General features: G+C 34.0%; 1 protein-coding gene across 4 annotated transcripts in view; it reads right to left on the reverse strand.

Moving 5' to 3' along the window:
• Positions 1-24,604, reverse strand: part of LOC106710505 (trichohyalin) — a 36,106-nt gene that overhangs the window by 7,714 nt on the left and 3,788 nt on the right. For all 4 annotated transcript variants that reach the window (XM_045685132.1, XM_045685129.1, XM_045685130.1 and 1 more), the window contains exons 2-5: positions 11,140-12,506; positions 6,631-6,782; positions 3,584-3,718; positions 82-224 (exon numbers count right to left, since the gene is read on the reverse strand). In XM_045685132.1, coding sequence (XP_045541088.1) covers positions 82-224; positions 3,584-3,718; positions 6,631-6,782; positions 11,140-12,434 — 1,725 coding nt within the window. In that variant the 5' untranslated portion in view covers positions 12,435-12,506. The remainder of the gene's footprint in view (positions 1-81; positions 225-3,583; positions 3,719-6,630; positions 6,783-11,139; positions 12,507-24,604) is intronic.

A 24,604-nucleotide genomic window follows, 5' to 3' on the forward strand; every position in this document is an offset into this window, starting at 1 on the left:
GAGTTATTTTTTGAGTATTCACGTAATAAAAGTTGAAATATACGTAATTAGTGAAGTACTGACTCGAATATAATCTCTTACCTCTTTCGCTTTCTGTGCTTCTATCTCCTTCTCTTGCTCCAATCTATTTCTCTCCTTCTCCAACTCTAGTAGTTTGGACTCGAGTTCCGCGCGTCGCGTCTGAGCATCTTCCAGCTCCGATCTGAGTTGTCGTACCGATTCATCTGAAATTTGTCAATATAGCCAATGTAGAATTCATACTATATATAGGACCTACTTCCGAATATTTAAATATGCTTTCCTGTTTGGGCTTCAAGCAGTGTATTGATAAACCAACAAGAAAAGATGCATGCTTAGATCATTTTATGGTAAAAGGCCTAAATCATGTAATAAAGACAGGAATATTCGATGAATTCACCGATCACTCCCCAATTTTGCTGTACATTAAAAAGATAAAGCTAAATGAAATAAAATCTAATTACGAAAGAATAACAATGAATCATGAAGGGATTTCTAAAGAGCTAAGTCAAATATGTTGGGACCAGTACTATTCTATATCCGATGTAAATGATGCAGCAACCATGTTAGTCAACTTTCTCCATAAGGTAATTAATTCTAATTCTAAAATTAAAATAATATCGAATAGAAATAAAGCACTTAAGCCCTGGATAACACCTGGCCTGATAAAATCAATAAGGAAACGAGACAGGATGCACAAGCAGTTAAAGAAAACACTTAATGATGAAGAATCAATTAAAAGCTATAAGGTCTATAGAAATATTTGCAACAATTTAATAAAACAACTTAAAAATAAATACTATGCAAGGGAACTAGAATTAAATGCTAATAACACCAAGGAAATATGGAAAATAGTAAAAGAGGTATGTGACTTACAACACACTAAAAATACATCGTTAGACTTACTTGCTATTGATAAAACACCAAAAGAATCATTAGATAAAGTGAATCACTTCTTTGCTAACGTTGGTAAGACTTTAGCAACTAAAACTTTAAATATACTACAAAAAACCGAAAGAGCGCTAGCCACCGAAGCGAAAAGAGAAGGCCCACTAAATTCTATGTCACTTAATCTAACAGATCCCGATGAAATACGTATAATAATTAAAAAGCTAAAATCTCATACCTCTCCGGGGTGGGACAAAATAACATCTAATTTTCTTAAAAAATATGATCAATACTTATCTAAACCTATTTCATATCTTATTAATCTTAGTTTTGAGACAGGCTATTTCCCAGATATTTTCAAGGAAACAATAATTGTTCCTATACACAAATCCGGAGATAAACTAAGCCCAACAAATTACCGCCCTATATCTTTGCTGTCGACATTGTCAAAAATAATTGAGAAGGTGGTTAATAATAGACTTATAGCATATTTAGAAAAGAAAAACCTACTAGCTAATACTCAATATGGATTCCGACAGAACCGATCAACAAATGATGCTGTACTGTTATTAACTGAAAAAGTAACAGAATACATAGAAAAGGGAGATAAATGTATAGGTGTTTTCCTAGATATGCAAAAGGCGTTTGACACTGTCTCGGTAGAAGTGCTGTTGACAAAACTGGAGAACTGTGGGATAAGAGGTACAGCTTTGTCGTGGTTTAGAGATTACTTAAAAAATAGGACACAAAGAGTCCGAGTGGGATCGGTAGTCAGTGCACCTGCTAGCTCTGACTATGGGGTGCCACAGGGCAGCACGCTTGGTCCGACCCTATTCCTTATTTACATAAACGAACTATGTGAAATTACCCTTCATAATGCAGATGTACTAATGTTTGCGGATGATACAGCTATACTTTTCCACAATAGTACATGGAAGTCTGTGAAGGAAGAAGCAGAACAGGGACTAACTACTGTGACGAGGTGGTTAGAAAACAACCTGCTAACTCTTAATACCTCCAAAACAAAATTTGTACCCTTCTACAAAACTGCAAGATCCAAGCCTCCTAATGACTTAACAATCATCATACATGAAGCCCCCTGCAACAGAAATCTTAATTACAACACTAACTGCTCATGCACTGATATAAAACGAGCAAATATTTTTAAATACCTTGGAGTAATACTCGACGAGCACCTAAACTGGAAAGAACATATCAGATGTGTTGCTAACCGCATAAGAAGACTAATAATCATCTTCAGGAAACTCAGAGCGGTTGCTAATCAGGAACTCCTGCATAAAACCTATAATGCTCTGTGTCACTGTCTTATAACTTACTGTGTCTGCTCTTGGGGAGGGGCTTCTAAAACCTGGCTTCTTGAAGCAGAACGGGCCCAGAGAGCTGTACTAAAAGTTATGCTAAAACTTCCATACAAACATCCAACTAATGACCTATATAAAAGAGCAAAGATCTTAAGTATTCGTAAAACATATATTTTTGAATGTATAAAACGACTACATAAAAACACAATGAATGTGACATCACTGCAAAGTACAAGAACTAAAATGTTCCATCTTCCAACTGTAAAAAGTGCCCTCGCTGTAAGACAGTTTAAGTTCCAGGCTCCACATTTATATAATGCTGTTAATAAGAAGCATAATATAAGAGGTCTGAAATCATTTCATATGAGGAAAGTAACTAAGAAATGGTTAGAAGATATGGATTATAACGATTGCGAAACATTGATATGTAATGATTAACAATGCTACTTATTCACACACTCCTCACATCCATATTCACATAAAACAAAACATTCACGCATACATACACGCGAACACAAATCAACATCAGTACAGACACACATGCGCGCACACACACACACACACACACACACACACACATATATATTACTTTGGTTTACTTTTGGTTTTAAAATGTTCATTAAATTCAAAAATTGTACATACATTTCAACATATAAGGGAAGTCATTGACTCCTTTAATACAGGGAAACCTAGTAAAGGAGTCAAGGTTATAATGAAATAGATATGTAAAATGTACAATAAAGATTTATTATTATTATTATTATTATACATTTATATGAAACTAGCTTTTACCCGCGACTCCGTCCGCGCGGAATAAGAAATAGAAATTATCCTATGTCCGTTTCCTGGTTCTAAGCTACCTGCCCACCAATTTTCAGTCAAATTGATTCAGCCGTTCTTGAGTTATAAATAGTGTAACTAACACGACTTTCTTTTATATACATAGACTAGCTGTCGCCCGCGACTCGGTCCGCGCGCAGTTAAAAAAAAATGAAAAATAGATGTTGGCCGATTTTCAGACCTACTGAATATGCCCAAAAAATTTCATGAGAATCGGTCAAGCCGTTTCGGAGGAGTACGGGAACGAAAACTGTGACACGAGAATTTTATATATTAGATATATATATATAGAAGATTGTGCTGAACTAAGGAAAGAATGGATGAAAACTGCATGTGGCTGTGTGAGTTGTGTGTGTGTGTTTCACTTTATTGCACAATCTTCATTCATAAATCAAAACCATTTAGATAACATAAAAAAAAGTACAAAGTTCGTCTTCTAAATTTACAAACTAACGTCTTTACATTGACATTTATTTGTTTGTAAAGTTTACATAATAAATTGGTAAAATACTCACCATTTCTCCTCTGCAACTGATCAGCTAGACTTGCGGAGAGACTCCTCGCTGCGATAATCTCCTCTTCTAACGCCCGACTCTTCTGTCTAACTAGTTCTGTTTCTTTATAAGCAGCTGCTAATTCTGATTTCAATTCTGAAAATAATGTTACTTTTTACTAATATTACTAGCTGTCGCCCGCGACTCCGTCCGCGCGCAGTTAATAAGCTTATATGACACGTTTGTAGATTTACCATAGCAGCGCCATCTATTGATTACTTACTCAACCCAGTCGAAAGGTATCGACATCTGTTAGAATCATTTGGAGTTAACAGATAATTGTGACTGTCAAATAATAACAGACAAATAACACTGGTCTGCAACGAAATCCTCCTTTGAATAAAAGTATGATCCGTTTAAAGAGTTTACCATCCTCAATCTATATCTGCTTTTCGTTTTATGCTATCACGTCTAATTTTTTTTTAAATGTTGATTTTAGATTTTCAGAAATTATGGGATATTTTGCTATACTAATATTACTATACTATGTTATTCTCGCGTTAAAGCAACTTTAATTGGTTGAGATTGTATTTGCACACAAATAAACGGTGTGCAGTGATAGAAAGAGAGAAAAAAATATTATCTGACGCTTTTTTAAGCGAATATGAAAGAAAATTATATGGGAATATGATGTTATTACTGCAAGAAATCAAAAATTCACAATACGCATAGAACATTTGTGTTGATCTAAAAGTTTTAGCAATTTGAACTGGCCTGCAAGGAGGATGTCCTCATTGCAGTCCAGTTAAAATCACCAAATGGTAAATACCAAATTTTGTGGTTTTTTATGTGAGTGGACAGTCGCGCAAAAGACAAACACAACATAATAAAAAGCTGACCACAAAGAACGTTTTTTTTTTTCAAAATCAAAACCTCTGAGTTTGTCTCCTGTATCTAAAAATGTAAAGGAATATCCTTTCGTTCCTAGTGAAAAAAAAAATTCCACCACTTCATATAAAGCTGGGTCTTATGAAAAACTTTGTGAAAGCCCAGTACTTTCAGTACTAGAAAACAAAGTTTCCCCGGATCAGGTGAAATTAGAAGAAGGAATTTTTGTAGGTCCTCAAATACTCGAGTTTATGTAGGACTCAAGTTTTAAAATAAATTTAAATCAATTCGAAAAAAGGGCGCAGACTGCATTTGTAGAAAATTTGTGCCAAAATTTTCTTGGAAAAAAATCAGAACTGTCAGGAAATCAAACAAGAACTTCTCATTTCCTAAAAGGCTCAAAAAAGTAACATGTTTCTTAAAATTCATTTTTTGCACTCTCACTTAAAATTTTTCGCACCAAATCTCAGAGCAGTATCTGATGAAGACTGTGAGAGGTTTCATCACGATATTTTGCACATAGAGAGGACACAACGGGAAATGGTCCGAATCAATACTTGCAGATTTTTGTTGGTCGATTTATCAGGAAATTCCATTATAAAATATGAAAAAGAAAAAAAACGACTTAGTAAAATGGGATTGACAACTAGTAATGATATTGTCATATGCGTTTTAAAGGTTGTGTAATAGTGTACATCCAACATTATTTAAGTAATTAAATGAATGATAAAAATTTCATATTAAAAAATTGTTTTTCTTAAAAATTCCATCCCAAAGAATATAGACGTGCTAGAAAACTTTGAATGATATATTTATGTTCAGTATTGTTGTATTAGACAAGATAACTGCATAACATTTGAAGGAGAGAAAAAAAAATTTTTTTTGCAGACCAGTGTAATTAGCAATAAATTAAAATTGCAACTATAATTTGAGATTTAAACTATCCTATTTCTCAAGTTGGATCGAACTGCACATGGTGTGCGAATTTTATTATAATCGGTTAAGTGGTTTAGGAGTCCATTGAGGACAAACATTGTGACACGAGATTTATATATATTAAGATAAATGCGTAAATTTGGATGGATGTTTGTTAGAAGGTATCTTAAGGAAGATTGAAATGATCTTTATGAAATTATAAGGCACTGTAATAAGTGGCCACCTGAATCCTCTGACCTTTAATCGACGGAGAAGGAGACATACAAAAAGATAATATTTCCCCTTTCTATGTATCCCTTCCTCAATCAAATCCACTTCCCATTCCCAAAACAAAATTAACAAATTCATCACGTCACGAAAATGTCGTACGTAAAGTATATTTATTGCAGTTACACTCATCTGGGATTGAGCCAACTGTTTCTTTGTGCTTCTGCATGTTCGTCACGAGATTGTTATATATATTGAAATGTATGTCTGTACGTACGTTCACCTTTGAAAGTACAATGACCAAAGAACACACTTTATTCTCTTAAGATGCCTAACAAACGGTTTAAAAGATCAATTCGCAAATGACTAAAACTAAATGACTACTTAAAGAAGTTCATAACCGGCTTTAGATTTACTCGACTTTAAACTTTTAAATTACAAAAATATTTCTAACGCAACACTTTTTCTCAAATAATTATACAATATCTAATATTAGCTACCGTTTTTCTACAATTTCACTTCCCTTTATTACACAATTTTCATAAAATAACTCATCAACAACCTGTCTTTTTATACTATCACCATAGAGTAAAGCACTGGGAACAGTTACCCCCTCTAGAGAACCGAAAAAATATAACATACATGTATTAGTTACTTCGAAATAGTAATATAATATACAATCTCTATAGATCCAATAAATAACTCAAAATCTTCTTGTCAGTTTTTTCCATTCCAGAGAATGGTGCTAATAATTATTATTTTTAAGATATTTTATTAATACCTTCCCCCTTTAGTTTTAACCTAGATCTTCGGCTGGCGAAGCTCTTTGTAATCTTCTATTCTACTATTTCATTCATCAAAACTGAATTAAATCCCATCTTACGCATATTTTTCACACAATCCATCCATACATCCTTCTGTCTTCTCTGAAAATAACTAAAAAAAATCACATATAATTAAGATTACCATGTACAGAATTCGACGTCCTTGAGTGTGCTTAAATGCCTTAGATCGAAATTAGGTATAAGTTAACTTACGTTCAATTTCCAGATCCTTAGCTTCAATCTCTTTTCTGTACGACACAATCAGATCTCTCGCTCTCTCCGCTTCCTGGCATCTTGTTTCTGCGAGCTCAGTTAGCGCGTCCACTTGGTTTTGATACTTGTTCTCTTGTGACACCAGCGTCTTCCTACAATATAGATAAAAATTAAACTCGCTGAAGACATCCGAAACATATACGATGGGTTCGAATCCCAACATTTGAATATTGTAAATCATATCGTAGTAAATGCCTAGATGTTAGATGGTTACTAATGTTAGTAAATTTCAAGTATTTTTACAGTACATTTGGCACACACAAACTGGCTTCAATTTGCCATACAGTGTTGATAATGATATATATTTTTACAACTTTTAACAGTGGTAGATCCCGCAACAACAATATTTGTTTGGTGCACGAATTGGCCTCAACCGGTGAAATACCACGACCACACAGAAGACAGGCGTGAAGTGGAAGCAATTCCGCGTTTCGTCTGATGAGTGTGGTACTGGAGGCCTAATTTTTGTCCTCTTTCCCTTCCCATCCTATTCTTTATAGGAAAGGATGGGAAGGGGAAATGGATTTGGCGGAAGAGGGGACGCATAGGAAGGAGAAATATCCTCTTTCTGTGCGTCCACTTCTCCGTTAATTAAAGGTAGGCAACGCATCTGCATTTGCGGATGTCTGTAGGCGACGGTCGCCTCGCTATTGCGGCGAATCCAGGTGGCCGTTTGCCACCTTATAATATAAAAAAAACAACTGTTTTCTCCAGTGAAAACGCACGGTTAGAATGAATTATCAACTCATTGATTAGTAGAAGACATCATCATCAGCTCACTTTATATCACCACTGAGGGGCTCGAAGCCTACCCTACGTTAGGAGTGCCTCGGCCATAGTTAACCACGCTGACCCAGTGAGGGTTGTTTTCACACTTATTGAATTTAATTAGTAGAAGACGAGATGTAAAAATTAGAACAGAACAGAATTATAGGACTGTATTTGCAGTGGATGTGTTATGGATTCCTACTTCACAATGTGTATGTACGAGTACAGTGAGGTGCATAAATATGTAAACATTAAGGTGGTGTCTACACAAGGCGATATAAATTTTCTAAGCCTGATAAGTTTAGCTCCAAACGACTTGTACCATAAAGTTGTTGGATTAATTTAATTTCTTAATCTATGCAAAAATTAATCTGTGGTAATTTCTTTTTCTTCTATTATTGAAGTTTGTGAACTGTCATATGCCTCCATGCTTAATTATATATAAAAAGATATTTAAATCATTTAAAATCCTTAACTGTTATTTTACTTTTATACTATAACTTCCTTTAAGAGTTTGGTACAGAAGTACGCGTCGTCGATATTTCTAAATTTCTTCGTCAAAGCAAATCGTTCGCAATCTTTTTGTTAAGATCATCGTGAGAGGAGTTGCTGGGGTTTATGTAGATAGTGGAGCAAATGTTAAAAATAGATATTTTGTAAATACGCGGTAAATGTTATGCTGTGTTATAGACGACCTGCGTCGTCGATTCAACGTTGTGTGTACTGTAAGGATGGCGTCCGTGGGTCCTTTCTTTTTTTAAATTATACACTTTGCTAACTACTAATTTATTTCGTAACACTATTACAATGGACTGTTCTGAATGGACTGCTTTGAATTGACTGCTCGCCGTATTGCCCTGAGTCGGACAATTTATATATTTTATGACGTCAATGACGTTTAGGGGGTTTCTGCAAATGTGGCAGTTATGCCATAATGTCAATTGTTCATAAAAGTACGGAGCGAGGGTTACGCGATACTCGCGACTCAAGAGAGAGAGATATAGTTTCAACGAACTTACGTTGTGTGTACCGGTCTTATATAATTTTAAAAAATTGTTAAGTCGATCAAAAATACGTGTGAACGTAGATGTCAATAACATTTGTTCATAAATATGTGCATGCATATTTTGAAACCGAAGGCATATACATAGTTCTGAAGCTTCATAAATTTATATATTTATACAGCCGACTGTACATGAAAATAGTTTGTATTTTAGTGTTTTATTTATATAAAGGCTTTCTAGATTAACGGTTGCTCTTGATTAATATTCGTTCTGGTATTCGTATCTTAAATATAGGTTATGAAGCAGGTCTTGTGGTTGCCTAGACTATATTTATAATGGAATAAACAGTTTAAAGATAGGTCATTTACTTTGACTATTGAATACCTATCTAATGTTTCAAAAATCGAATTCAAAATAATTCGGTCTTTTACTCAGCAAATTATGACTGAACTTTGTTTTCTCGTCATTGATTTATAAATGGCTAGGCGATTGCTTGAAAATTACAGCTTTAACTGTGTTCCGATTTGAACACTGAACGAAGCGTTACGTGACAGTTAATTCTATGTTATTAGAATCCATATCACTGCTACGTATCGATATCATCAGTGAAAAAATGGCGAAAATTAAATAGGCACAAAATATTACGTCATATAGCCACTCCATTTATAGATGTCACTGTTTCTCGTATAACATTGTTTTCCTGGTTGCTATTTCTAACCAGACATAGATTCAATTATTTAGATATTTTCATTGCGCACAGTGTTATGGAAATATGGGGTTTTCAAACGATTTCAATGTGCCTACATACTTATTTACGTATTTAAATTGGTTCGTTGCATTTTGCATGCTCGTCTTATTACAAAGTCAAACGTATACAAGCCATTCTGCCAATATAGAAACACATCGACAACAATAATTCCTTTGTTTTAAATAAAAGTCACGCACAAAAATGAAAACATTGTTACAGATGAAAACAAACTTTAACATCGCATTAAAATGTAAAAATAATTCATGATTCAAGACTTATTAGTGTTTGTGCTTGTGCGTCAATCGGCAATATGGCGGCCTTGTCATGTCAAAAAGCGCGCGCTTTCCGGATATAGATTATAAAACTTTTTAATTAACTTTAACGACTTGATAATTTATGAAGCATGTTTGATAGAAAACGACTACATTTCTGAATTTTATTAAAGAAAATTTAGCTTCATGATATATTTTCTAGGCATACACTTTGTAGGCTTAGATCCTGTGGACCGTAGATTATCGTAATTTCAGCAGATTGCTTTAATATTAGGAATGATAGCCAAGTATGAAATTTAGATAACGGTCGCTTTAGAAATAATGGTTGTCCAAAACAATGTTAGATAAATACAGCAAGATCCATCGAACTCATGTTAAAGATGAATGAATCAGTCGTAATATTGTACATCGAATTGTTTACAGAGAAAATGCAGAAATACAATTACAAAATGTCTTCGAATTGTAGTTAATACTAATGGACACATAATAAAAAGTTTTAAACATAATTGAGTCTATTTTTGTGTTAAAATATAACATTAATTAATAATTTCACATACAACTGAATTTTATATGATTGTTATTTGAATCAAATTAAAACAAGCAATAAAATTAACATCTAATTACAATGAAGTAAATATATGTTAATTACTATTAGGTTAACATTTGTCTTTCTTCGGAAGTGACAGTTGTTTTTTTTTTTCCCGCCATATGCACGAGTCACGAGTGACGCACGAACGCCGAACGCGGGAAATGTTTTGTTTGCGTTCAGAAATGCAATAAATTAAAACAGAAAAAAGTTGGAATGATTAATTACTTTTCTCTCTAAAAATCTAGTAAATTAAAAAACAAGTAAAATAGTGACAATTGTTTTAAGTAAGTTTGATAAAGTATATATATCACTATACGTCTCCACTGAGGAGCTCGGAGTCTACCCTGAGTTAGGGTTGACTAGTCCTTAGTCTACCATCTACTTGACTTCACTTGATCTTAATTTTTTTTCACAGATATGTGATGTTTTCCTTTATAGTAAAAACATCCGATAAATCGAAAAACACATTGATACATGGCGGGATTCGTACCCAGGACCTGCAGATTACAAATCAAGTGCTAAAGCCATCGACACTTTCTCCTTGTCTATAATTCTGTCTAATTACTAACAGTTATTCTGTATACAAAATTATTCTGTTTAATTTAGTATAACTTGGCATCAAACTCCAGGAAATAACAACGAGGAACTCGTATTTTTGAACGTAATGGCCATTAAAAAGTTTTTATACGAAAAACCTTGTTGTTACTGACTGTCGGTGACTGCGGACTCAACGGATCAATAATAAAAATTCGTAAAAATGTTGCATTTATACTCTTTTTCCCTAATAGATAATAAAGTTTTTTTTATTATAAACGTAACTAATTTGTAATCAATTTCATTTACATATTAATATTATTAACGAAATATCTTTCGTGAAAATTATTGAAACAATAGAAAACACAAAGGTAAGAGACGCAATAATTATAGAATGTTGCAAGATGGAAGAAATCTAAAATAACAGAATAACTACTTAATAACAAGACGTTAGACTAAAAACATTAATTTTAACTTGCATTGCATTGACTAAAAGTTTTCAGAAAGTTACTAACAGAATTAAAATTTACTCACTCGTCATTTGTTGTTTCATTCTCGACTCTTCTTGAATCTTTACTTTCTGCAATCTCTTCTTCTATAACTTCTACAATTTCTTCTTCACTCTCACTCTCGCTGTCTCCACTTTCAGCATACTCTTTCTCAGTCTCATCAGTCTTTTCACTAATCTCTATAAAACCACTGTCACTATTATCACTTGAAATCCTTTTAAGTCCATCATCGAAACATTCAACTTTAATCTTTATAGATTCATCATCAGTTACACTTATCACTGTTTTATTATCATCTTCTCTTGTCACAAGAACACCACCAAGAAGTTCATCATTATCTGGTAAAGCATCTTCTAGATATTCATTTTCTTCTTCTTCTGAAGAAAGAGACTCGAAAGATGAATTCATTTCATCATCTGTCTGTTGTTCTCCGTCGTCGAAAATAACGTGTTTTCTAAATGTAACACGTTTCTTTCCACAATCGGATCTGTCATCATCAGAACAACCTTCATTGTCCGATTTTGGAATTTTCAAATTCGATTTCTTTTTATTCGTAGGAGAATCTAGACTTTCCGTCTCCGCTTTATCTTCTTTTTCATCGATTTTCGTTTCATCTTTGTCCTGTAACAACCTGTCCAGTTCGACTTTGAGATCGCTTTTGTAGTTATCAATGTTTTCATCAGCGACTGGTTCGTACACCGGGTCATTAGGCTTACTGTCTCCGTTGCCCATTTGTTTATTATCATTTATATCAATGTCGCAGTCTATACTTCGAGCTATCTCGCGTAGTAATGCTTCAGCGTGTCGTTTCTCGTCCAATTCTGGTTCATTTGATACGTATACTAACGACACGTGTTGTTGTTTTGTTTCTGGCTTGCTTGCGTATTTTTGCAGGACTAGAGCTTTGACGAAATCGGCCGGATCGTTCGACGAGCGCGGCTCGACTCGTGTATTTTGGGCGGGCGTGGGCGTAGGTTGCGTCGTGTCAGAGTTCCTGCGTTGCATCTGCGTCTCTTTGGGCGGACTGACGCGGCACGAGTCTGCGCGTGTTTTCCTTCGGTTTCTCCTCTTTTTTCCCGCCATTATTTGGAGTAACGCGCTCACTCCTGTCTTCTGGGAGTAATCTATCTCAGGGATTAATAAGTTTACTACATCTTTTTGCAGCGTTGACGATTTGTCGTTCGTTTCATTGTCGTGTGGGAGCGCGCGCGCTTCGACTGAGCCTCGTCTAGCCGTTTGATTCGTCGGCCGTTTTCGGATCCCTTCGGGTGTTTCCGGCGCGTTCTCGGCCTTATACTTCTTTTTAAAAAAGCTGAACATTTTCCAGTCAATGATGAGCGGTCATGTCCGCGCGGTAGGATGCCTCTCTCCGCACTGTTTTAAATATAGTCCCTGAAAGTTGGTTTGTTTTATTTTATACGATCGGAAATATACTTTATTATACAAGTTGCGATGTTTTGTTGGTTGTTTATAGTTTTCGGAAGCTCTCGAATTGAAAACAGTACGCAAATTTAAATTGAAACAAATAAGGCGTAGGAAACTTTGCATTTCGTCATGTTCTATGAATAAGTTTTGTTTTGTATTAACCTAGAATTTTATCGATGCAATTTATGTGATTGATAAATTTAGAAATACTAAGAACATGTTTCGAGACCTAATTTCAAAGAATTTTCGCAATACAAAGTTTCAAATAAATACCTAAATCTACTGTTGAAATCAATAACTTCGATAATCGAGTTCCTAAGTTTCTTTTTAGTACAAAATGAAAAAGAAGAAGTAATTAATTTTTTAAAAGGTGTTCATTTGACATTTGCTGCGGCAGGTACCGCAGCGCCGATTTGCAATGAATCTTAAAATATGAAAACAGTAAATAACACAAAAGAAAAACTATAAATAAATATTTAAAATAAACATTCAGTCAACAATTATCATTTATCGAAATCAACAATTATAATCGCTATATATAAAAGAAAAATACAGGACAAAAACAACTGCGAATATAAAACTTTCTTTTTATAGTCGATACTATAGAATGGCTAATAAATCTAATATATAAAATTCTCGTGTCACAGTTTTCGTTCCCGTACTCCTCCGAAACGGCTTGACCGATTCTCATGAAATTTTGTGAGCATATTCAGTAGGTCTGAGAATCGGCCAACATCTATTTTTCATACCGCTATTAAGTTTTTTTTTAACTGCGCGCGGACGGAGTTTCGGGCGACGGCTAGTATTTCTATAATACTCGTAGTTTACATGTCGTAAATTATAGACGCTGTAAATCAAATCTATAGTTATGAAATTTTACAACCATTCTGTGGTTAAATTGACCGCCAAAAGGTTTTTTCCGATAGTTATGGTTTGTCTATTAAACATGTTTGTTTATTTATCAAAGATCTTTAGATGTTAAAAATGATTTATTATTTTATTTACTAGTTCTTGGTGTTTGACGTCTTTCGATTCAAATATGTGTTGATTGAAACGGAACGTTCTGGAAGATTCGAGAACGATTTAAACAATGAAAGGGGTCGTAATTTACTTTAGAACTTACCAGACACTCGTGTTAATAGATACTGTGATCCCTTTCATTTCATTTGATAAAAGATAGAGACAACAATATTATTTATATTCTTACTTATATTAAAAATGGGAAAGAGTTCGGATGTTTGTGTCGAAGGTGTCTTCAGAACGGATTAACGGATCTCACTGAAATTTGATACACATTTAGAACATAGTCTGGATGAACTCATAGGCTACTAATTAAGTTTTTTCTTTTTTCTTGAGAAAGTTTGGATGTTTTGACTGATGTTAGAAGGCATCGTATTAAAATTTAGCACAGATAAAGAAGTCTCGAATAATATATACTCGTCCTGTTTTTTTTTAATTCCGCGCAGACGGAGATGCTGGCAAAAGCTGGCACTGTGTATTTTGCCATGAGCGATTCTTATTTGGTATATCAATCGACCGCACCAGTGTAAAAGCACGCTAGTCGCTCAGTGGAAATAGACTTTAGTGTTATTCCTAAAGGCACACTAAACCTAGTGAAACATTATATATCACTAGTAGAGCATGTAAACGTTAGTTATAATTAATATTGGCATAGTTTCAAGTTGCAGTAACCGGGTAACGCCTCTCCGTCCTTCCGATATGGGCCACTTTACAAATAGCTTAGTGAGATTTTTTTTTATTTACATTTTTTTTAAAACGTTGATATAATCACGAAGATTACATATAAAGTCAGGCGTTGTCTTGTATTGACAACGACAACAACAGATATTTTGATATAGTTTACATAATTATAAGAAACTAGCTTTTCCCCGCGACTCCGTCCGCGCGGAATAAAAAAATAGAAAACGGGGTAAAAATTATCCTATGACCGTTTCCTGGTTCTAATCTACCTGCCCACCAATTTTCAGTCAAATCGATTCAGCCGTTCTTGAGTTATAAATAGTGTAACTAACACGACTTTCTTTTATATATATAGATAAACATGGATTTAATTTAAATATAATACATAAAAACTAAAATATGTCATTAAAAGGTGTCCCTTTAGGCAAGGTTCCGAAGATACTGGCAGCGAATCACGAACTAGGTACTTGATATTTGATTTAAAATTAAAAAAATGTGATTGACAAGGAATTAAAAAAACATAATAAGTAGCCTATGTGTTCTCCCAGACTATGTTCTACAGCTGTGTCAAATTTCATCAAGATCCGTTGAGCTGTTCCGGAGATAAAGATCGGAGTAAGATTAACATAAACTCAAAAACAATGACAGCGTAAATCGAGTAAAAATATGTGATGAATTATCATTTTAAAATTGACAAAAACGCCATCTACTTTTAAATTAAATAACTGATTTATTTCTAAATATGTGATATGAAAAACAAAGAAAAAAATTGTATCTATATATAATATATAAAATAAAGTCGTGTTAGTTACACCATTTATAACTCAAGAACGGCTGAATCGATTTGACTGAAAATTGGTGGGCAGGTAGCTTAGAACCAGGAAACGGACATAGGATAATTTTTACCCAGTTTTCTTTTTTTTTTATTATTCCGCGCGGACGAAGTCGCGGGTAAAAGCTAGTAAAGAATAAGTGAACATAACTGTAAGTCAATGTATGGAATTTATATAAAGCTAAATAAATAAAATAAAATAAAAAAATTATGTGATCACAGACTCAAAGAAAATCTATATTTTATAACTCAAGAACGGCTGAATCGATTTGACTGCAAATTGATGGGCGGGTAACTTAGAACCAGGAAACGGACATAGGATAATTTTTACCCCGTTTTCTACTTTTTATTCCGCGCGGACGGAGTCGCGGGTAAAAGCTAGTTAATTATAAGTCTAAATATAAATGCGTGGTTATTTTGTTAAAATAAAAACGTCCCTCGCGTCTGCAGGATGGTCGAGATATTTTCCCGAATGTCCGCTTTATGGGATCAGCTGTGTCTTAGTGATGTGTGTAGAATAATATATCGATATTCGATATTGATAATGTTTATAACTAGCTTTCGCCCGCAACTCTGTCTTAACAAGTAGTTTATATGTTCTTCCAGACTATGTTCTACAGTTGTGTCAAATTTCATTAAGATCCCTTGAGCCGTTCCGGTGGTACCTTCAAACAAACATCCATTCATCTTAACATTCGCATCTTCTAATATAAAAGAAAGTCGTGTTAGTTACACTATTTATAACTCAAGATCAGTCGAACTGATTTAGCTGAAAACTGATGTGGAGGTAGCTTAGAACCAGGAAACGGACATAGGATAATTTTTACCCCGTTTTCTATTTTTTATGCCGCGTGGACGAAGTCGCGGGTAAAAGCTAGTTTATAATATAAGTAAGATTAAAATGATTAAAATAAGATAATAACATGAATAGAAAAATTGGTTTATTGACTAATAAAGTTCAGATGCCATTGAGAATATTTGTGAAATTTACAAGGCGTGAAATAATGTTGTAAAGCTTTTCATCGAAACAAACAGCATTAACTACGTCGAATCAAATCATATTTAGTATCCATCAACGCATCACGTCTTATTGAAAAGTAGGTCGTAGTATTTGGCACGAGATTTTGATGCATTGCGTATGAAATGTTTGTTGTTGATAGATTTGTGGAACCGTATCGTCTGTAATGGCTACGCATAGGAATTACGAGATGTCTATTATAAAATAATTAGATAATTGCATTGATCTTAATTATAGAATACAGTAAAACTATTTTTATATAAAGAAAAATTTATTTTTCCTATAATTTTTGATAATTTCAATAGAATACTAAACATAATTTTCGTAACAAATTCTTACGGTGAAGGAAATCATCGTTATGCAACCTGCACATATCTGAGAAGAAATTCAATTATATGTGTGAAGTCAACCCGCACTGGACCAGCGTAGTTGACTATGGCCTAGTCACCCTTAGGATAGACACCGCGCCCTTCAGTAGGGACGTATAGTGAGTTGATGATACATCCACACTAAACATAAATATGACGATAGATTGTGATGGTTTCTTAAATAAATGGAAAAATCACTCGATTTTCTCCACACGTATACTACTTTCAAGATATTTGATAGTTTTTTTTATATTACAAACGAGTGTTTATATCATGAACGATAGTGGCAAACGAGCAAACGGCCACACGCATTCGCCGAAATGACGAAGTGACTCCGGCACCACACTCATCAACGCGGAATTGCTTCAACTTCACGCCTGTTTTCTGTGTGGTCGTGATATTTCACTGAGCGAGCCGAGCAATTCGTGCAACGGATGTTGTTGTTGCTGGCGTTTACCACTGTTAAAATGTTCTAATTTATCAATAACTAACTATTACAAGCAGAGCCAAAATTGTTCAATGTAATAACGTTTAGCATAGGTATGTTTAGTCTTAAATCATTGTACAAAAGTATCGATAATAAGTGCTAATATCAATAAATTCTCCGCGAACATCACTAGAACTTTCTCCCGCGCGCGTCTCTATTTATAGTCAAGGCAAAGACCTTTGCAGCGCATTATTCACAATTTGTATGTACAAAGCTTTTGTTTAGCACTTCAGCGAACGCATTATTTTCACTGTTACACTTTTATTTAGTGTTAAGTTATTGAATTAAAAAGTTAACTGACAGTCTTAAAGGTTGGACATTAGAATTGAAGACATCCTCACGAAGGATCGGCACAACATGTGCTCTTCAAAACACGTGTGCTAAACATAATGCTGTCTCTTTGTTCTAAGTGAATAAGTGTGATCTCAATATTTTAATCAGGTGTTTTGATAATGGTAAAACCACATTAACTTCAAAATGGTATCATAAATTGAGCATCAAAAATGTTCAACATTTTTATAACCCCTCGTGACGTCCTTATTTCCTCTTTAAATTCTTAAAATAATTGACAGCGTCCATCACTAAGAATAATTACAGCTATAAAACATCCCACATTGACGTATTTTCTGGCAGACTAGATATATTTTATAACGCAAAATAGTTTTTAAAATTAATAAAAATCATCTGAACCTAATACCAATGGAATAAAATCGATATTAAATATTGAAAACGCATAATTAATTTGTTAAAATTAATTTAAAATACGTAAAACGGAACGTGGTCAGTTTTAAATTTAATCCAAGATGGCGGTTATCATTGTGTGACATTGAACTTCCAAATTAACTAAAGTAATCTTTTACGTTTTGAATCCGCTAAATTTCTATGTTAAAAATTTAAATTACTTATTACTATATAATAATATTGAGTATGGATAATTTGTTTTTAAAAATGGGTTAACAAACACAACACACGCCCATGTCATGACCCGTAGGTTAAAAGAGTACGGACTTCCATTTGAATCACCACTCTCGCTTTACAGGTCCATACATTTATGCGTATAATAACAAAGTTAACATATTTTTCATTGAAATACTAAAATAGATTATTGCTTAAATCACTTCCAAATATAGAACCAATTCAAATTAGTTTTTAATTCTTAAAATTGAACTTCAATGAAATAGAATCAATAACATTCAACGCTTTGTTTTAAAACGTCTTCGAAAGGGAAAATATATAATTAGCTGTTCCCAAAATAGTATATCCTTTCTTCCACAACATTCTCGACGAAGCGACATTTTATTCATATATCTGTCTGACAACGGATGTCTTTATAATGAAATTGCGTATTGGAAAATTATTTTTGTCTTTCATTAATTTCATTAATTTGTTATATATATTTATTTCAACTGCATATATAGTGGTAATAATTTTTTTCCTAGCTGTGTCCAAGACTAGTGATGCAACGGAAGTGTCTTACCGAAACCAGAAACGGAAACAGATGTCAAAAATAAATTTTAGCAGAAACGGAAACGGAAACGGATGCGGAAACAGAAGTGTAAATAATAATAAAAAACATATTTACAAAAATATTTTTTTCGGTAAAAACAGTTTGTATTCGTTTTTAATTTATTAAGGCATTGGATATCGGTGTCCTTTAGCCTTCAATGTATGTATTTTTACTGCGCTGCAATAAGTTAAAATACGCGTTTTTTAAATTTATTTTCAGGAAACAAAATTACACTATTTACAAATTAAAGTTCGCCAAACCACTCGTGTTGACAAACGACAATATTTCTAACTATATAATGATGATGATATATTACATGGTTATCACTTATTCAAAAGTACATTTAATAACTCGTAAGTATGAAATAGTCACATTTTGCCAGTTGTCAAATTTTATATGGACAACAACTAGACAGTTTACTCCAGCAAGAGAAACTGATTGTTTCAAACAGCAGCAGAAAATATTACGCGCTTAAATTCACAAAATAATACGTAAACAAACAAATGCGACAAGTGCCGAAAGGCCGCGCACGGACTGCCCGTCTAGCGCCGCGCATTTGGATCTTTCAGCCGTCGTAAAGTTCCGTTTTATCTCCGTTATAAAAGTTGCGGAAACAGAAACAGAAACGGATGTTGAAAAGCATGCGGAACTTCCGCACTTGCGGAAACGGAAACAGACATCCGTTGCATCACTATCCAAGACTTCGTCCACGTGAAACACAGTCTTCTGTTTGCAGTTTAAATTATTTAGGCTTAGGACTTAGATTTGTATAACAGTAGCTGTCGTCCGCTACTTCATCCGCGCAGAATTAAAAAAAAAAAAACTTTATTAGTAGCTTACGTGTTCTTCCAGACTATGATCTACATCTATGGCAAATTTAATCGAGATTCGTTGAGCAGTTCCGGTATTGCCATACAACTTTTCATCCCCTATTCCCTATTGTTATTTTACATCTTTGAGGGTAAAACTTTTACAAGCTTTTAATGTCGTATATCAAATCAACAGTGTAAAAAATAAGCTATAAAAATGACCATACTTTACAAATTTTCAACCCCTCACAACCCTTTTTTGCCCTTATCTTTTCTCAGGCTCTAAATTATCTGTGTACATATTTGTTTAAAAAAACTGATTTAGCTGGTAGCTTATGCTCTATTCCAGATTGTATTTGATAAAAAAATATTCCAAATTTCATCCAGACACGTTCGGCTGTTGTTTTAAACACCCAACATCGGTATGATGGCTCCTACGTAAACTATAGTAAGTACAAAATGCTAATTTTACAGGAGAGCACAAAAAAAAATGTTTCTTTTGTCAAGTTAAAATTATAACAAAAAAAAAATTACCTTATGCATATATAATCTTGAAAGTTATTACATTATATAATTGTAAAATATAAACTAATTTTTAATAGTTTTTTACTTATGAAACACCAAAAAGTGAAAATTTAACAATTTTCACTTTTTGGTGTTTCATAACTTACAATATTTTACGTAGGAGCCATCGATACAGCAAATTTTGACTAGGTTTTAAATCTACTAAAGTAAAAATTATATCTACTACTAGCTTTTTCCCCGCGACTCCGTCCGCGCGGAAAAAAAAATAGAAAACGGGGTAAAAATTATCCTATGTCCGTTTCCTGGTTCTAAGCTACCCATCAATTTTCAGTCAAACCGATTCAGCCGTTCTTGAGTTATAAAATAGTGTAACTAACACGACTTTCTTTTATATATAAAGATATAGCAACAATTCTATTTCTTTCATTGCCAAGACCAATATTATATGGAAATTGGTATTACTTCGTATTGGTAACATGCAGACGACCATTTGGCAAGTTGCCAGTACATTTTATATCCAATATTATCCATTATAAATCGACTGATATATCCATTGGCTACGCACTTGATGTCTGTTCGTATATCGTAATATATTTGTCTTATTTTTACAGCGTTATCCAAACTTAACACGCAATTTGTCGGTGCTGTGTACATAAAACTTTTACTGCACAATTGAATTTAAGCTTATTGTCGTCCCTTTCATTCTGTTTGAATAAACAGAGACATCAATATGTGTCAATGTTACGGCAGTTGGCATTCCACCTGCAGTGAGCCCTCATTTTTTTTAATAGTACAATGTGACATGAGCAAGCTTCTTGATTCTAATAAAATAGTGAAGTTTTTTCCCATAGACTTCAAGTTGAATGCCGATACGTTATATACGTCAAATTTCATATGCTCCGTTTATCGCCAACACATGAGATAAGTGTGGGAAGAAGAAGACAACTAGTCTTCGGCACACACTATTATCATACGAAACGCGAAAATATTTCCACTTCATGTCTCTAAAGTTTGAATCTTATAATACATCGAAAGCATTACGGCCTCGACTCTAATTTTGATAGCAGGAATATTTTTCTCGTATTAAAATAAATTTGATTTTATTATTTTTGATTACCTTTGTGTTAGTTAAAGCAAAGATTACATGTTAAACTAGGATATCTGAACCAGTGAGAGAGGCGCTACTGTCGCGGTTACTTCTGTCAAAATATAAATAAAACCTACTTAGACATTGAAAATGATATAAAAAAAGATGACATAACAGCGACAGTACAAAGAGGATTTTTGGAACGAAGTTCCTTATCGCGCGTTGTGAAAGGGGGCTAGACGGAAAAAATTCTTACGAAAAGTTGTCACGATACTTTTTGCTATAGTAAGTATGTTAACGACGAATGAGCGCTACTTCACCATGGCAACGACGTGACAATATATAACGAAAATTCATAGAAATAAAATGTACTTCTTGTGAAGACTCAAGTTTTTTATTCATAGAATAAACATTGGTTCCTTCACTAATTAATTGAAAGGAACTTCGTTCCATCCGGGTGTCCCAACACACCTCTCAAGTTTTTTTATTTATATTTTTTGGCGTTGACAAGTGGCGCTAGTGAGCTTTCATAATTTAGTTTATGCCCACCGGGTCAGATAGCCTTGTCGGTTTATATTTCGTCGTACTAGAAATATTATGACTATAGACAAACTTCACATTTTACTCTATCTAATATATAAAATTCTCGTGTCACAGTTTTCGTCACCGTACTCCTCCGAAACGGCTTGGCCGATTCTCATGAAATTTTGTGAGCATATTCAGTAGGTCTGAGAAACGGCCAACATCTATTTTGATGTGAAACATCTATAGGCTCACTTGTAAATCGAATTTTTGGCGTGGCGACGCTTGCCGTGGCGACGGGTCGCCACACTATACTGAGGTATACATATATATATATATATATATATATATATATATATATATATATATATATTATTTTAATAATATTATCTTTTATGCATATTACTTGTACACACACGATGTTTCACATCTGCCAGGTGTCCCATGAGGGCTCACATTTTTTTTTCATTTTTTTTTTTTAACTGCGCGCGGACTGAGTCGACAGCTAGTCTATATATATAAAAGAAAGTCGTGTTAGTTACACTATTTATAATTCAAGATAGGTCGAACTGATTGAGCTGAAAATTGATGGGGAGGTAGCTTAGAACTAGGAGACGGACATAGGAACTTTTTTATCTTGTGTGCATTTTTTTTTATTCTGCGCGGACGGAGTCGCGGTTAAAAGCTAGTGTTTTATAAAGACATTTTAGTGTCAGAAACACATGGTTATTCTAAAAATTTTCACAATAAATAAATGAAAAAATATGTTAACGGCCGCCGTGTATGCAATTTAACAATCCAGTTTGACTGTTTAATTAATACAGTTGGATTGAATTATTGTGCAAATAAACTACATTTTCTTGGGCGTGTACGATAATGTATGTATTAAACGAAAGTTCTTTACATTTATTAGTAATATTAACATATATTATGTGTAATTACATATTCAATACAGAACATGCATTTATTGCAAAGAACACGTTTATTAGTTACTAGCTTTTACCCGCGACTCCGTCCGCGCGGAATAAAAAATAGAAAACGGGGTCAAAATTATCCTATGTCCGTTTCCTAGTTCTAAGCTACCTGCCCACCAATTTTCAGCTAAATCGATTCAGCCGATCTTGAGTTATAAATAGTATAACTAACACCACTTTCTTTTATATATATAGATGTACCAATTATTGTCTTTGAATTATTACTGCTCAGCATGTCATAGTGTCGGTGGCTCAGGTGTTAAACACTTGACTTGCAATCTGTAGATCCTGGGTTCGAATCCCGACATGTCCCAATATGATTTTCGATTTAAATATGTATATTTATCTGACGTTCTTATAGTAAAGGAAAACATCGTGATGCAACAAATTCAACCAACCCGCACTGGGGCAGCGTTGACTATGAGCTAGTCAGCCCTAACTTAGGGTAGGCTCCGAGCCCCCCAGTGGGGACGTCTAGTATTATAACCCAACTAATAACAATAGGGTGAGGAGAAATACAGATGACACAATATATAAAATTAAAAGGTGACCAGAAACTTTCTAATAGGACCTCATTCGTAACCGGTTAATGAACATTATTTTTTTAAATTAGGATTCTATCATAATTTCAATGTTATTAGGGTTCCGTTTCAAAAAAAAAAGAAGATGCGAGTGAATTCAAATATGACGGTTTATAGAGATGTACCTTAACAGTTTTAACTCTACTGGATTTCTCGAAATTTCTACGGAATCCTCTTTTTATCATACCTTTGAGGTTTTAACAGCGTTATGTGAGACTACAAAATCTTACAAGGAGAGACATTCGCAAACCTGTGGCGCCCCTTTAAATGCAACGCCCTGGGCGGTCTTACAAAGCCCTAAACTAACGCCGGTCCTGGAGATGTATGGAACAGTTGTAACTGTGCTAATACGATGTAGGGCAAAGAACATCCTGTCCTGTTGTCTGTCTTTAGCCATGTTTTTTCTACTGGTTAAATACTGGTACAAAATAAAACATATCGTGAAATTCGAACACTGGAAAGATTCGTGAAGATTTGAATCATTTCGTGCATAAGATCGAGAAATTAAATCGTGTGAGAGCGTGAATTCTTGAAAGGAAAATTGATTTATTATCATACAATTAGCATTTGTGCGTACACAAGAATAAAAACGGTTTATTTAAAGTAAAGCCGAAAAGTTTTCACCAAAGCCATACTGCATGTTAGTTAATACTCGTAAATTCATAAATATTTCTGGTAAAATACTATTTCTCACATAATAATAAAGGTAACTTTAGCTGTACTTATTTCATAACTAACATTTGCACGCGACTCCGTCCGTGCTGCATCAAAAATACTCAATAAACAGCCAATGTGTTCCTCCAGACCAGGGATCCCCAAAGTGGTACTGATTTTGGGGGTCGACGTGGTCTAAAAATCGACCCCTATTAATAATAGTGTGATAACTTAAAGCATTGCTAATTCTCACTCTGTCTTCTATTGACCCAAGGCAGAATGAAAAATAACAATCTGTAGCAGCTGTTTTAAGTTAGCCGACCATTATGAATAAGGGGGTTGATCTTAAAAGTAGGTAATTTGGCCTTGGGGGTCTGTGGTAACGGTTCATTTTGGAAAAGGGGGTCACTTGTCCAAAATAGTTTGGGGATCCCTGCTCTAGGCTATGTTCTACATCTTGGCCGCTGAAGTTAGCTTGCAACGAAATATACAAACTTTGCATTTATTTATTTTTTTATTCAAAATTATATTACGTACGGAACCTGCCATAAAATTAGCATTTGACCGATTTTTTAATTCCAGTTTTGATGCCCACGATTACATTAATTTTGTATTCAAATTAATTATAAAATCAACGATGAATAAAAAATATATTGAGGTTATTTCTTTTTAAAATGAATTCGAATTTGTTTTGCAAAGGTTATGTGGAAATATTAAATTATTGTAGTTTTGTCTACATTTTATTTTATAACTAGCTGTCGCCCGCGAATCCGTCCGCGCGCAGTTAAAAAAAAATGAAAAATAGATGTTAGCCGATTCTCAGACCTACTGAATATGCTCACAAAATTTCATGAGAATCGGTCAAGCCGTTTCGGAGGAGTACGGGAACGAAAACTGTGACACGCGAATTTTATATATTAGAAGTTCTATTTAATAAATTATACGTAACGATTAATTGATTTATTTTTCAAATAAACGGTTTATTCAATTAAATATTTAG

The sequence above is a fragment of the Papilio machaon genome, chromosome 28 (genome assembly GCF_912999745.1).
Source record: "Papilio machaon chromosome 28, ilPapMach1.1, whole genome shotgun sequence".
NCBI lineage: Eukaryota > Metazoa > Arthropoda > Insecta > Lepidoptera > Papilionidae > Papilio > Papilio machaon.